General features: G+C 34.6%; 2 protein-coding genes and 1 pseudogene across 2 annotated transcripts in view; 2 read left to right on the forward strand and 1 right to left on the reverse strand.

Annotated features, from left to right (window-relative positions):
* LOC128192354 (low-density lipoprotein receptor-related protein 2-like) overlaps positions 1-13436 on the reverse strand; it is a 33778-nt gene that overhangs the window by 16223 nt on the left and 4119 nt on the right. The window contains exons 5-12 of the mRNA XM_052864962.1: positions 13036-13155; positions 12562-12690; positions 11877-12005; positions 11639-11749; positions 10949-11117; positions 2530-2731; positions 1449-1650; positions 783-899 (exon numbers count right to left, since the gene is read on the reverse strand). Of these exons, the coding sequence (XP_052720922.1) occupies positions 783-899; positions 1449-1650; positions 2530-2731; positions 10949-11117; positions 11639-11749; positions 11877-12005; positions 12562-12690; positions 13036-13155 (1179 nt within the window). The remainder of the gene's footprint in view (positions 1-782; positions 900-1448; positions 1651-2529; positions 2732-10948; positions 11118-11638; positions 11750-11876; positions 12006-12561; positions 12691-13035; positions 13156-13436) is intronic.
* LOC128192348 (uncharacterized) lies at positions 3196-5564 on the forward strand. Its single transcript, XM_052864955.1, has 3 exons — positions 3196-3292; positions 3948-4044; positions 4177-5564. Exons 1-3 carry the CDS (start codon positions 3281-3283, stop codon positions 4623-4625), a joined length of 558 nt encoding a protein of 185 aa, XP_052720915.1. The 5' UTR covers positions 3196-3280; the 3' UTR covers positions 4626-5564.
* LOC128192346 (uncharacterized) lies at positions 8615-10327 on the forward strand (annotated as a pseudogene).

Consider the following 13436-nt stretch of genomic DNA (forward strand, 5'->3'; position numbering starts at 1 on the left):
GCTGATTTTCGAACTTGACCAAGGTAATAGTGGTATAAACATTTGGTATAAATTTAATGAAAATCCGTCAAAATTTGTAGGCATGAGAGCGCTTACAAAAGTGTGTCGGACAGACGCACGGACCCACGGACGCCCGGCATTTCTATGTCCCCGCTCCTCGTTGCGGCGGGGGACAAGAAACAAGAATAGAATTCCTGGGTCCCCGCCGGTCAAGCAGTACTAGTATCGAGTCTATCGACCAAGGCTGATTTTCGAACTTGACCAAGGTATTAGTGGTATAAACATTTGGTATAAATTTAATGAAAATCCGTCAAAATTTGTAGGCATGAGAGCGCTTACAAAAAAGTGTGACGGAGGGACGCACGGACACACGGACGGACGCCCGGCATTTCTATGTCCCCACTCCGCGTTGCGGCGGGGGACAAAAATGGCACTTGAAAATTGAAGGTGCTGAATCAGCAATAAGCATTCATCATCATATGTGTTTTAATAAAAGCAGGCTTCCAAATATGACTCTCCTAACAAGAGCCATACTGATAGAGAAATTTATCGCTTTAGAAAGAATCGGAATATCTTAATAACAATTGCCCTTGTTAGGCAAATATTATGTGCAATACCCCTTTGTTATAATCATATTAAGGATATACTTTATATCTAATAAGACAAAAATATTGTTTGTTTTTAGTTGTATACAGGTATTAACCTAGCTATAATTAACATTCAAGGTTCTATAATTATAGTCATATCTTCATTGAATTTAGAGATTCAAGAGTTTGACTGACTTTGGCAAGTCCTGTTGTTACTTTCCAGATGTTTGTCCTCAGGACAAGCGCACCGATGTCCGGGGCCACTTGTTGGCAAACACATGTCTGAACAATCTGCACTAGAACAAGAGTTGTCTGCAAAGATATAAGCACCTGATTCACCTAAAGCTTCATTTACATATATATATCCATGCATTTTATCAGGATCTAAATATGAAGTAAAAACTGTATGCACTTGGAGATTTTCATGAAAGAGAACAACTGGGTGTCATTATAATTTCTGGTGGCTAAGTTTTTGTGGATTTCATGAAACTGAACTTTATTTAATTTACAACGATTGATAAACAAGTTCTACAACTTATATTAATGTCTCTTGTTGGCACAGATGTTAGCGCGAGGGGGTTATTGTTGTGGGAAGAAGCCGAAGTACCCGGAGAGAACCCACGAGTACAATGATTTCATGAGTACCCCCTAGCCCATGAATTACCATCCTCATGCAACCATATTTTTTTTAAAATACTGTCATTCTTTATGCATACAAGTAAATCTAAGAAATATACATCTCACGGAATCTATAAAAAAAAACCACAATTAATCAATATCATAATTGGTCCCCGCAAACTTAAATGATTCCCCACAAACTTAAATGATTCCATAGTACATGTAATTGAATGAATAGGATACCTTTAATTTCTTCATTTTGCAGCATTGGATGCATTATGATCAAGGAAGCAATGCTAGGCGTCTCCGATAGCTCTTCCTGAACATCTCTGCCTGTGAACTTATTAGCGGAGTATACCCCGTGACTTGGGTTGGTCCAGTAAATCTTATCTTCAAACAAGGCAATACTGACTGCTCCCATTAGACGGTCATCATACAAAATGATCTATCAAGAGTAAAGTAAAATTGTAGATGCAGTGACTTTTAATGTATCAAACAAAATCATTCTTGGGCATCATAATAACAACTTTCAGTTTTCATAATTATAACTTTATTCAATGCATTAATTTTCATTTCAATCATTGCACTTCAATTAAGTGTACCAGTAAAGCAAAACTACAAGGAACCATGCATAGGGCAGAAACAATTAGGGTATTTTGGATTTGTTACATTCACCCCTAGAAATTGAGATATATATGATTTTCCCCAAAACTTCAAGTTCTAGTGGTTTTCTTTTAAACACAATGTACAGGAAAAAATCAAAGTACCAAGAATGTAAATAAGTCATAGTACTCCATGGAGCCACAATTTTACACTTCTACCACAATTTAATCCTCCGACCACTATTTCATTCTCATACCACTATTTCATTTTCCTACAACAATTTAACCCTCCTACCAGAATTTTACCCTCCTACCATTTTTTCATTCCCTTACCACTATTTCAGCATCATACCACAATTTTACCCTTCTACCACAATTTTACCCTTCTACCACAATTTTACCCTCCTACCACTATTTCACCCTCCTACCACAATTTTACCCTTCTACCAGTTTTACCCTCATGCCACTATTTTACCCTTCTCCCACAATATTACCCTTCTACCACTGTGACAATTTCACCCTCCTACCATAATTTTACCCTTCTTCCACTATTTCACCCTCCTACCACAATTTTATCCTCAATCTTAATTATTATTTAATACCATTTTTTCATCCTCATACCACAATTTTACCCTTCTACCACTATTTAACCCTCCTACCACAATTTAACCCTCCTACCACAAATTATCCTCCTACCACAATGGTATGAGAATGTTGCAAACCTTTCTGTCCATGCCATTCAGACCAATACTCTCCAACTTGTGGAACAAGATATCTGCCCAGTACAAGCGGTTTGTTGTAAAGTCCACAGCCATTGCTGTGACATGCCCCACATGGTCTCTCACAAATTTTATCCTCCCCCTGCCATCGAGATCTGCTCTCCCAATCATTCTGGGCTCTCCAGCATCAGACCAGTAAAGATGTCTGCAATACACTCACAGCTATCATAATTATTCAATGAAAATTAATTTAGTCGCAAGATGTCATGTACAGAAAAAAGGACCTTCAGGATGATACCTTTGAAATTCGGGTGTTGAATTGCAAAGAATTAGTGAGAGATTCTCCATTGTATACGAGAAAATAAGATATTTACTTTCTTTCATCCCTTTGGTTAACCATATTTTGTAGAAACCTGATGCAATAGTTGGGAATCTTTAAGAGTGGCTGACTTGTGATTTGCTTCATATATTAGGTAATAATTTTTTTTCTTAAAACTTTATTATTTATATACTTTTAATATTTCAAATGATTGCACTGCCTAATGATCTTAATTTATTCAGAATACCTTAAACACCTACTGTTATATGGTAAAGAATGCAAAGATCCATAAAACACATGGTCAGATATCATCTTTATAGGTGAGAAAAAAAAAAACTAGAACGAAAATCTCCTAGAGCTTCATTCAGAGTTTTCCCACTGTTCAGGTAGATTTTTTTTACCTGTAAGAAACTTCATCTTCATTGAGTGGCAACCATGGGAATCACAGTAAGGCTTTTATTTTATTTCACCTCAATTTTATTTATTGGTAGAATCTTAACAATTTTTTTGTGATGCATATTAAAAATACTTCATCATACTTGACAAAAAAAACCCCTGAATAACGAGAGCAAAAATGTCATTAGACAAGGTATATTTCCAGTAAAACAGTACATGAACCTTTGTGAGTAATCATATTTATAATGTAATTTTCTAGTACACTTCAGTTTAAAATACCTCCACTTATTTTATCTAAACTATGAATATATTGGTTGTAAATAAATCTCTAACCAAAAAAATGTTAACATGCTAGCTGAACTTCTATGGCTTATGGTAGAATTTACCCAATTTTCAGCATTGGAAATAGCTACTATGTACTAATAGAAAAGTAGAAATCCTATGAAATCTAGATTTATGATCATTCATTCCAACTCTTAAACCCACACACTCCTGACTTTAACTACAAAATGTGAATCTTTATGTCAAATATGGACAGAGAATCTGCACTCTTTCAGATTCAGTTATTTCCATTTATTTAATTCTTGGGATCCTTGCTATTTTGCAATCTTTACATGATCAATATATGGTTCATCCATGCTTTAATGTATGCAAATGAAATACATAAGCATCCTTGCTGTATCATTTTTCATCACTTTCCTTTCAGATAGCCCTATCTGTGGGAATTTTGCTGTGGGTCACTCCATCCGAAGGATTATTGTTTGGTTTACCCAGGGGAGATGCTTTAAACTGTCCCCCTGTTCGTAAGTTAATTGTATTTTCAATCTATAGCTGAAATCCATCTTTTAATTGTATCATTTAAAAAAGAAAATGTACTCTCAATTTACGAATGTACATGTATTAAACCTCAAAGACTCTTAATCTTATGTTTAAAGCTGGAGCCATTCCCTACTACTTCGGTACCACCGAGTTGATGTGTATGAGGTATGGCCTTCATAGGAAGAACCCCATCATGAAGAGACATGCACCAAGCCGATTCACCTTCAACCCGACCCATCGATGGATCTATTATGCTGACATGTTCCTTGAATTTGGAAATAGAATCGGAAAGGATGCTGCACTGGTCAACTATTACGTTCCACATCTGGGCGACGTTTGTCCACTGGACCTTGAACCAGAACCAGCCGGATTTAGCCGACTGAGTCCTGAATGCGTCAAAGGCTGCGTGGAAAACTACACCGATAAATACGGCAATTACCACGTGTACACAAACAACTGCCATCATTTTGTTAACAAAATCTCCAAAATCATGTGTGAATCCGTTATTTGTCCCGAATGGTGTCTTCCTAATGTTCCAAAACTGATACCAATCATTTTTAAATGACAAAAATAGCTTACTTCATAACATTTCAAACAAGAAATAAACCTAGCAGACCTTTTATTATCAATTTTCTGTTTATCTGTAATTTAAAATACTGAATTGTACTCCAGGTTTCAATAAATGAATTAAAAGCTGCTCTCTTGAGTTTTGATGTGGAGGATATAGCTAAATCATTGTAAGGTCACAATGATATGCAGTGACACAATATTTCATAGATTTTCAAATGCCAAGTATAATAGAAATGTTCCTATAAATCGCACAACTGCAAAAGTAAACAAAAAACCAAACAGTGTCAAAGACGAAGCTTCCATTATACCAAATAATTGCATAGAAAGCCATCCTCTGTCAAGCCAACTGGAATATGTTTTTTTTAAATTTTTTACTGAATACATGTTTTAAAGACAGCAATATAGGATTATGCATTTTGAGAACATAAATGCATTTAACTCCATATAAACTACTTTACAAAGCATTCAGGTATTCGGCTGCACATTGGCGAAATGGGAGGTCGATTTTATAAAGCTTGTATCAAAATTCAATTTACTGATGATTTGACAGACATGTTTTTGTTAGTGCTCACAAAATTCAGTTGCTATCTGATATCAAAAGCATGCCACACAAACACTAACAGAAGCAGTTAATGTATTGCAACTGCACTAGAGTTTGTACACTGCAGATAGAAAATAGTTCCATACTTTTTTAAAATACATTATCCTAAAATTCTGCAATTTACAAAACTTCTGTCAATTTAAAAACATCCAGAGAAAGACAGAGAGAGACAGAGAGAGAGTTTTAATGTTTGCAAATCTTATCTAACACAGTATGTAGTATCACACATCAAAAGAGCCTGGCTTTCAATACTTTGATTACTAGTATATTATACTGTGATACTGCATACTGTGTTAGATAAGATTCAAATAAACCCAAAGTAAACCCTGGGTTGACCCAAAGTAAACCCTGAGTGGACGCAAATTTTCAACATTGGTAATCACATATTACAAAGCTCACCGAGACGAGACATCACCCTTATGAGACATCTCCTTTATGAGACCACCTTTATCATATTATATGAAGATCATATTTTATGATCTTCAATATTCATGGATTCTGTTTTGACACAATATCATATATCATCTGTTAAAAAATTGTATGATAACCATATGTTCATATGTTAATCAATACAATATATAATATCAAATTAAATATTGCATCCTATCATATTTACAATGTATATCATATAATAATATGTTTTACGGTGCTACCATTCTGGCAAGCGCAGCAAGAATTACACATACCTTGCATCATTGTCAACTTATAGTTTTATTTAGGTATCAACGAACGTCAAAAATTTTTTGAGAGTATTGCTCTACAATGAGTATGCCATAGGTACTAATTTTAATGGTCATGATACATACAGCGCAACCCCCTACCCAGAGAGAGAGAGAGAGAGAGAGAGAGAGGGAGAGAGAGAGAGAGAGAGAGAGAGAGCCCGTTACCTGTTTGTAGGTGTGTAATTTCCCACTTTAAAATTTAATGGTCTGACTATATGCAATATCTACATAATTTTTTTTTTACCTGTTTATTGTTTCATTTTATTCCTTTTTATTTAGTTCAAAATGTCCTATTGTTTATTTCCCCCCTACTCACATACTTACCAGCCTACTGTACATGCATGCACAATTAGCTTAAAAATGGATCGATATGACAGTAAAGTATGGCTCATGCTAGTATATATATATAAAATCTCTATATTAAAAAAGATTAAAAACAAATCATATGTCAAGGAGGCAGGTATCACAGACTATACTGAAATAGCCAGTACACTCATTACAGATGTTTGATCCACCTCTAAATTTATCGCGGGAAATATGGCGCGAGTGCACTGTGACGTCATCCATGACTTTGTTCGTCTTTGTTTACATTTCTCGACTCAATACGAAGGTATGGAAGCATGTAACAAACTTTTGAGTCTCGCCAAAGCATATGCATTTGTATCATATGATACAATAATATAGATTACAATATCATATAATATAATTTCATGTGATATGATAATATATCCTATTTATAAACCAGTATCATATTATACAATATCGTATGATACAATATTAAAGAATATACAATATTGTATCATAGGATACAATATTATATTTTGCAATATCTTATGTAATAGTATCATGTGATAAAATAACATATAAATAATACAATATAATATCATACAATATTGTATCATAATATACAATACTATACATAACAATATCATGATACAATATCATATCATAAATATAAAAAAAAATTGATACAATATCACATCGTAACATATAAGTTTTTATAATATAACATATGATATTATATTGTATCATATTAAACAATATTGTTTCATATCATACAATACTTTATCATAGGAATCGCATTATATCAGTTATCAACAAACACGTCTATCTATCGAGCAGGTTTGAGTGAGGTAGGAGATTTCTTTAGCATCTTTGATAATTGAGATCAGGCTCTGCATCTGAAGCAACCTCTGCGTTTCATTTATCATAAAGTTTAATCAACTATGCAAGCTATCATCTATAAAACATGTGACCTGTTCCAAAAAACTAAACCTCATCCAGCATCCGTAACCTATGGCTCAGATTCAGCATTCAAGCCTGTCAGGTGCATCAGTATCATAAAACGCATCATCCATGCAAGTTTGGTGAAGTTCGGACCAGTAATAACTAGGATATCATCATCAGAGGGCACTAGCAATTAACACCTTAACTTCCTCCAGCATCTGCAACCTATGGCTCAGATTCAGCATCCATGCCTGTCAGGTGCATCTGTATCATAAGACACACCATCCATGCAAGTTTGGTGAAGTACAGACCAGCAGTAACTTAGATATTGCTATCAAAGGGCAACTGCAACAAAAACTTTAACCTGGTCCAACAACCTTAACCTCCTCCAGCATCTGAAATTTAGGACTGAGATTCAGCATCCAAGTCTTAAAAGTCCATAAGTAGGTCCAGATGCATCATCCATGCAAGTTTGGTGAAGATAGGACAAGTAATAGCTTAGATACAGGACCTGCAACAAAAACTTTAACCAGGTCCGGACGCCGACACCGACGCTGACGCCGGGGGTATAGCATAAGCTACCCTTGACTTCGTCTCGGTGAGCTAAAAATGCAGACCCAGAGTAAACCTCAAAAGTAAACCTAGGGCTTAGTTGGGGTCTGCTCTGGTGTTAGGTTGGGTCTGATCTATACTGTACATGCCTTAGTTAGCTACATTTGTTATAAAGTTATGAATGGAACCCATTAGAAATAAGCTTCCAAGCTTTCATAGGTCATCCTGGTATCATATTTATAATATTGTGTATTTCAAATATCATGTCCATTCATGATGTATACTTATGTACGATGTGTATGTTTTATATATGTATGATGACATGACATGATACCAAATAAATCTATCTATCAATCTAATCCACTAAACTTTTATGAAACAGATGTATCTCAAATGCACACATAAAAGAAAAACCCTAGTAGTTATTAGTAAGTATGTGTCATACCCTTTTCTTTTTTAGGAAAAATTTTAATAGGTAAAGAAGCATCATTGCCTTGAGAAAAATATTATGTATACATAAATTTATCTTAATCTCAGAGACATGCAGACAAAGTCATTCTATGTAACTCATAATCAATTCATAAATTACTCTCCCATCTGTTACCAAAATGACAATAAAACACACATGATCTTAAACATAATATTTTAGTCATGATCAGCTTTTGTTTTTTGTTTACAGGTAAGTAAATGACCTGTTGTAAGATGCATAATTATTGGCCTTTCAGCTACAGGCAAAGAAAATGTGTTAAGTCCATATTATTCTCAGAGATTTGAAATTGCATGAGTTTAATGAAGCACAAATATTTTTTAAAAATTTAGGCTCTGGAAACTTTCAACTGACCCCCAGGGAAAGCACGTCACCACTCCTTTTTGTTTTACAATTTTGCTCCCCAGAGATTAAAAAACCACATGTAATTGACAACCCATCTGTTTGAATTTAAAATGAGAGGCAGTTGATATTTTAAGAAATAACCTACCAGTCTTTCCCTAGACTCTGGTTGAGAGGCGGTGGGGTACAACACTGGAGCAATATGAAGGTAAAGTAAATAACTATATCCAAACTTAAAAAAAGGAAAATATGTGCAAAACAGCAAGTTTTCATTTTCTAAGATATTTCTGGTGAGTACCGGTAAATATATTTTGGTACTAATGACATCAATATCAATATGTTAATTACCAGTATTATAGATGATGTATACTTTTAAAAAGAATTATTATGTTTCCTATTCCATATTCCAAAGAAATGAAAATTTGATAAAACTAAATCAAATATGGGAGCAAATTAATTTATCACATAACATTTTACCTTTCTGTTTAAGGAAATAATTTTGTTTTCACAATAGCAATTCTTAAGCTGCATTGATAATGTTGTATATTTCTTATTTTGTATGACAGGTTTTCACAACTGTGGTTTTCCTGTATGTGACAACCACTACTATTACAGAGAGTGCTATTCTGGGAGTTTACCCAACCAGGGGAAATAACCGAGCCTGTCCTGCTTCTAGTAAGTCCAATTTAGGGAGGAGAGGGGTGTAAATATGTTGGTCAACCTTTACTATTTCAAAGAAGTCTGTGGACCTTCAAAGTCATTGCTATATAACTTCAATTATTTTAATTTGAAAAAAAAAACAAGGGAAAAAATTCATTTTTGAAGATTTGTTTGAAAAATACTCAAGTTTTAAAATTGTCTAATAACTGAAAAATGGTAAAGACTTCATGGAGTGTTCCTAGTTTTGACCAAACATAATTAATACAAAAATCATTTTATTATCTCTCAATTCTCGATGAAAACATATCTTGTACCTTTACTCAACAGAGTATCTGAGATCTAGCTGCCAATTGTGAAAAATTCATCCTCTAAAATATTTTGCTTTTGTTTATAGAGGATGCCATACCATATTATTTTGGAGAAACTGACTTGGCATGCATGAACTTTGGAATACGGCGACTTAACCGCCATCGCCGCACACCACCAAGTCGGTTCACCTTCAAGTTCTCCCACCGCTGGATTTGGACAGCCGGTATGTACCTGGAATTCGGGAACAGAATTGGGCGAGACGCTGCTCTAGTCAAGACAACTTATCCCAACCTTGGCAACGTCTGCACCATGACAAAGGAGAAAACCCCAGCGGGCTACACCAGGCTGAGCCCGGGCTGCATCAGAAGCTGCATAGAGAACTACGTGGATAAGTTTGGGAATTACAGTTTCTACACCAACAACTGCCACCATTTTGTGAACAAGATCTCGATTTTACTGTGCATGGGAAAGAAGTGCCCCAAGTGGTGCAAGTATACGCCGGAGGATGATGGGGAATTTGATCAGGAGAACGAGCACCAGATGGACCTGGCTATGGAGGAGGTCGACAAGGATAGAATCCACTATCCCCACTAAGGGTCCACTTTAGGGGACTCAAACAACCAGAGAGATTTTTTTTTATAGTCACAACAGGTTACAAAGCAGACCGAGCAATAGTATTTTCTTATAATCTATATATAAATATATATATATAAAGGCTTCTTTTTTATGTCAAATGTTTATTGATCATGTTTTGATTGCAAAGGATATCTGAAATAAATCAATTTAAAATGAACTTGACATTGCATTGAATGTCCTTTTTTTCTTATTGTAATTTTCTACCGGTAATTACTTTTTATTAAGGAATAAGAAATCATTCTACGAGTACTATGAGGTGATAATTTTGGTTGGGGCGTGATCAAGTCCAATAAAGCAAGACCTAATTTTAAGCCATCGTACGATTTAATATTTAAGAATAAATAAGCAAACCCTACTGGCGCCTCAATTTGGCATCATTTGAAGTTATGGGTTATATAGTACAAAATCGATGCGTAGTGTTATCACAGGCAAAGACACTGGAAAATGTAAATATATGAGTTTCAAAGATATTCCCAGATCGTTGACATCAATTATAAAAACATACACAGACAACAATCCTTTTTCCATCCTAAATATTAAATGTAACTTGTAGATCATTTCTTCAACATTGTGTATAAAAAGCTTTGGCACTAGCAGCATTCCTTTATGAATCAAATAAAGAATTAATCCAAAAAATTTGATGTAATTAACATGAATCAATTATTAACAAATAATGCACACATCATCATATTATATATTAATCAGCCTTGTGCGGTTATTATACACATTATTATCAGTTATGAATACATTATATCACAGGTACATATATAACTTTAATTCACCTATTTCTTTGGTCAATGCTGAGAGCTTTGGGGTGGCCTAGGTGAGTGACGACAGCAGTACAAACGTCCCCATTCTCCTGACAGGCCAGGATCTTCCCCTCCTCACTGTCAGCAATGTATAAATGTCCGGTACTCCAGTCTACATCCATTCCCTCTGGATTCCGGAGACCTATAACAGAGTACAGGAAAATACCTGAGGCTTGTGTATACTTCAAATTCAACAGACCAGTAAGATATCTACATCCCTGTAGGTAAATTTTTAAAAAATTCGACATGCCTTCATAAATGATCTTCATACTGTAGATTTCCAATTTTTTGCAAAGTATATCCAAGTAAAATTGCAAAAACCATCCCTCACAGCTATAATTTTTTGGTAGTTGTGAACTATTGAAGATTGTAACAAAAGTACAGCACTTGTGATTTTATGCAGTGTTTGAAATAACCATCCGCCGTCTGCCATAAATTACACTAGTTGTCATGCCATGAGTGTCTAGCTAGTATTGTGATGAGTTTAAAACGTACTGATTTTTTGTTCTTGCAATTTGAAACAAATCAGAGATGTCATTGAATTAAGTACTGTACATGAGTAACAGAAGGAATCTACAGTACTTAATCTCGTTTGATTCACGAATCCAAATACAACTTTGAGGTTTTCTTTTGTTGAATTTTTTTTCTGTGACCTTGACCTACCAACATTAATGACCTCCTGTCCTTGAGCCTTCCAGTCCCCATCCAGATGGGAGGAGTAAATCTTCTTGTGGACAACATCACTAAAGTACAGCACCTTGTTTGGCCCCAAAGCTAAAAGAACAATGCTATTTAATCTTAACGATGTCAGAATTTGATTTCAAAAATTCCAGATATTTTTAAAAATATCACTGATATTTATTTTTCATCACTGCATGTTTAAGAATTACAAATTTGATACCCATTGCTTTGATATGATCATGTTCTTCCACATACATATGGGCAGCATTGGACGAGATTGATCTATTCTGAAACATTTCATATCCATGGATTTCACCACCATGGGCCAAAAGAAAGATAGGTAAGGATCCTTAAAAATAAAAAAAAAATTTTGATTCTGTTAAGGAAAACTTGCTTCTACTCCTTTACTAATAAACAAATGAAATTTGTTGAACTTGCATGCATACAATTTCAAAACATGGCAATTTTTTCTATTTTCTTTACTCTCTATATAAAATATATATAAAAGGAACTGTAGCCGCCCTAGCTATGTCCCCCATGGGTCGCAGTGAATTAAGTTGAGCCTATATCAAATGGCAAATTTACAAGTGAATGTACAGAAAATGTGAAAGTGGGACATTTTTTGACAGTTGTTCTGTCAGTCAAATATAACTGCTGATTTGCCAAATTGATGATTTAGCAACCGGTACCTTCGAAGCATAATATTAACCATGCCTTTACCTTAAAGAAAACAGCAATCTAGTTGTTAATTGTAAATGTATGTTGACCAGGAATTGAATTCTTGTATTCTTTATTATTAAAGATCATGGAAAAGATGAATATATAATTTCATTAATGTATTATATTCTGTCCCAAGAAATGAAACATTTAGCAATTGGGTAAATTTTGACACTCAGGACACCTACCATTAATCGAACATTTTCCATTATCTGTAAGCTTGTATCCATGGTGACAAGAACAATTATAGCTCCCTGGAAAATTCTGACAAATATGGCTGCATATAGGAGGTTCCGCTGCTTTACACTCATCTATATCTGTTTGGTAAATTGTATTTTGATCATTAATATACATGTATCCTTAATTCGATGTATTGTTTTTGGATGAAAGAATAAAACTTTGAAATTATTACCTCAAATTAAAGGAATCTAGTAGCCTAAATGTATTGTTATATGTTGACATTAAAAATATTATTAAATCTGACAGCACTTTTCTCAATTTCCCAATGGCATTGTGGTTAGTACCATTCAATGATTCAATTACTTTAGGGGAAACAACTCTGCTTTACATTTTATTAAAACCATAATTCATGTACTGCTTCACAAATTAAAAGTTGTCATTGAGTGAATTATCATTATCGGATAAATTTGATGCTGTTATACCTATACAAGTCCTGTTTTGTAGAGTGAGGTATCCTGGGAGACATCGACATTTAGCTCCCTCTGGTGAAACTTCACATATCTGCTGGCATTTGTTGGAACTGCATTCAGTCTTAGCCTCATCTTTCAAAAAACATAAAGAAGATTAAATACACCAATATTAATATTAAAGATAAAACAGGTCTTGGATAGGATTCCTGCCATCAGACCATATAGCAAGCAATAAAACAGGAGGAGAGTTTTTCAATAAATCATGTTCCCTTAAATTGGGATATCTCTTGTAAAAGAATCTAGGTAGTCAAGCTTGATGGTTTGAAGAACAATATGTGTTGGTCCACTTCTAATAATCCTAACCCAGTGCTGTAAATACCGTATAACGGGCAATTTTTACTGCTGTGATTTTT

The sequence above is a fragment of the Crassostrea angulata genome, chromosome 7 (genome assembly GCF_025612915.1).
Source record: "Crassostrea angulata isolate pt1a10 chromosome 7, ASM2561291v2, whole genome shotgun sequence".
Taxonomy (NCBI): Eukaryota; Metazoa; Mollusca; class Bivalvia; order Ostreida; family Ostreidae; genus Magallana; species Magallana angulata.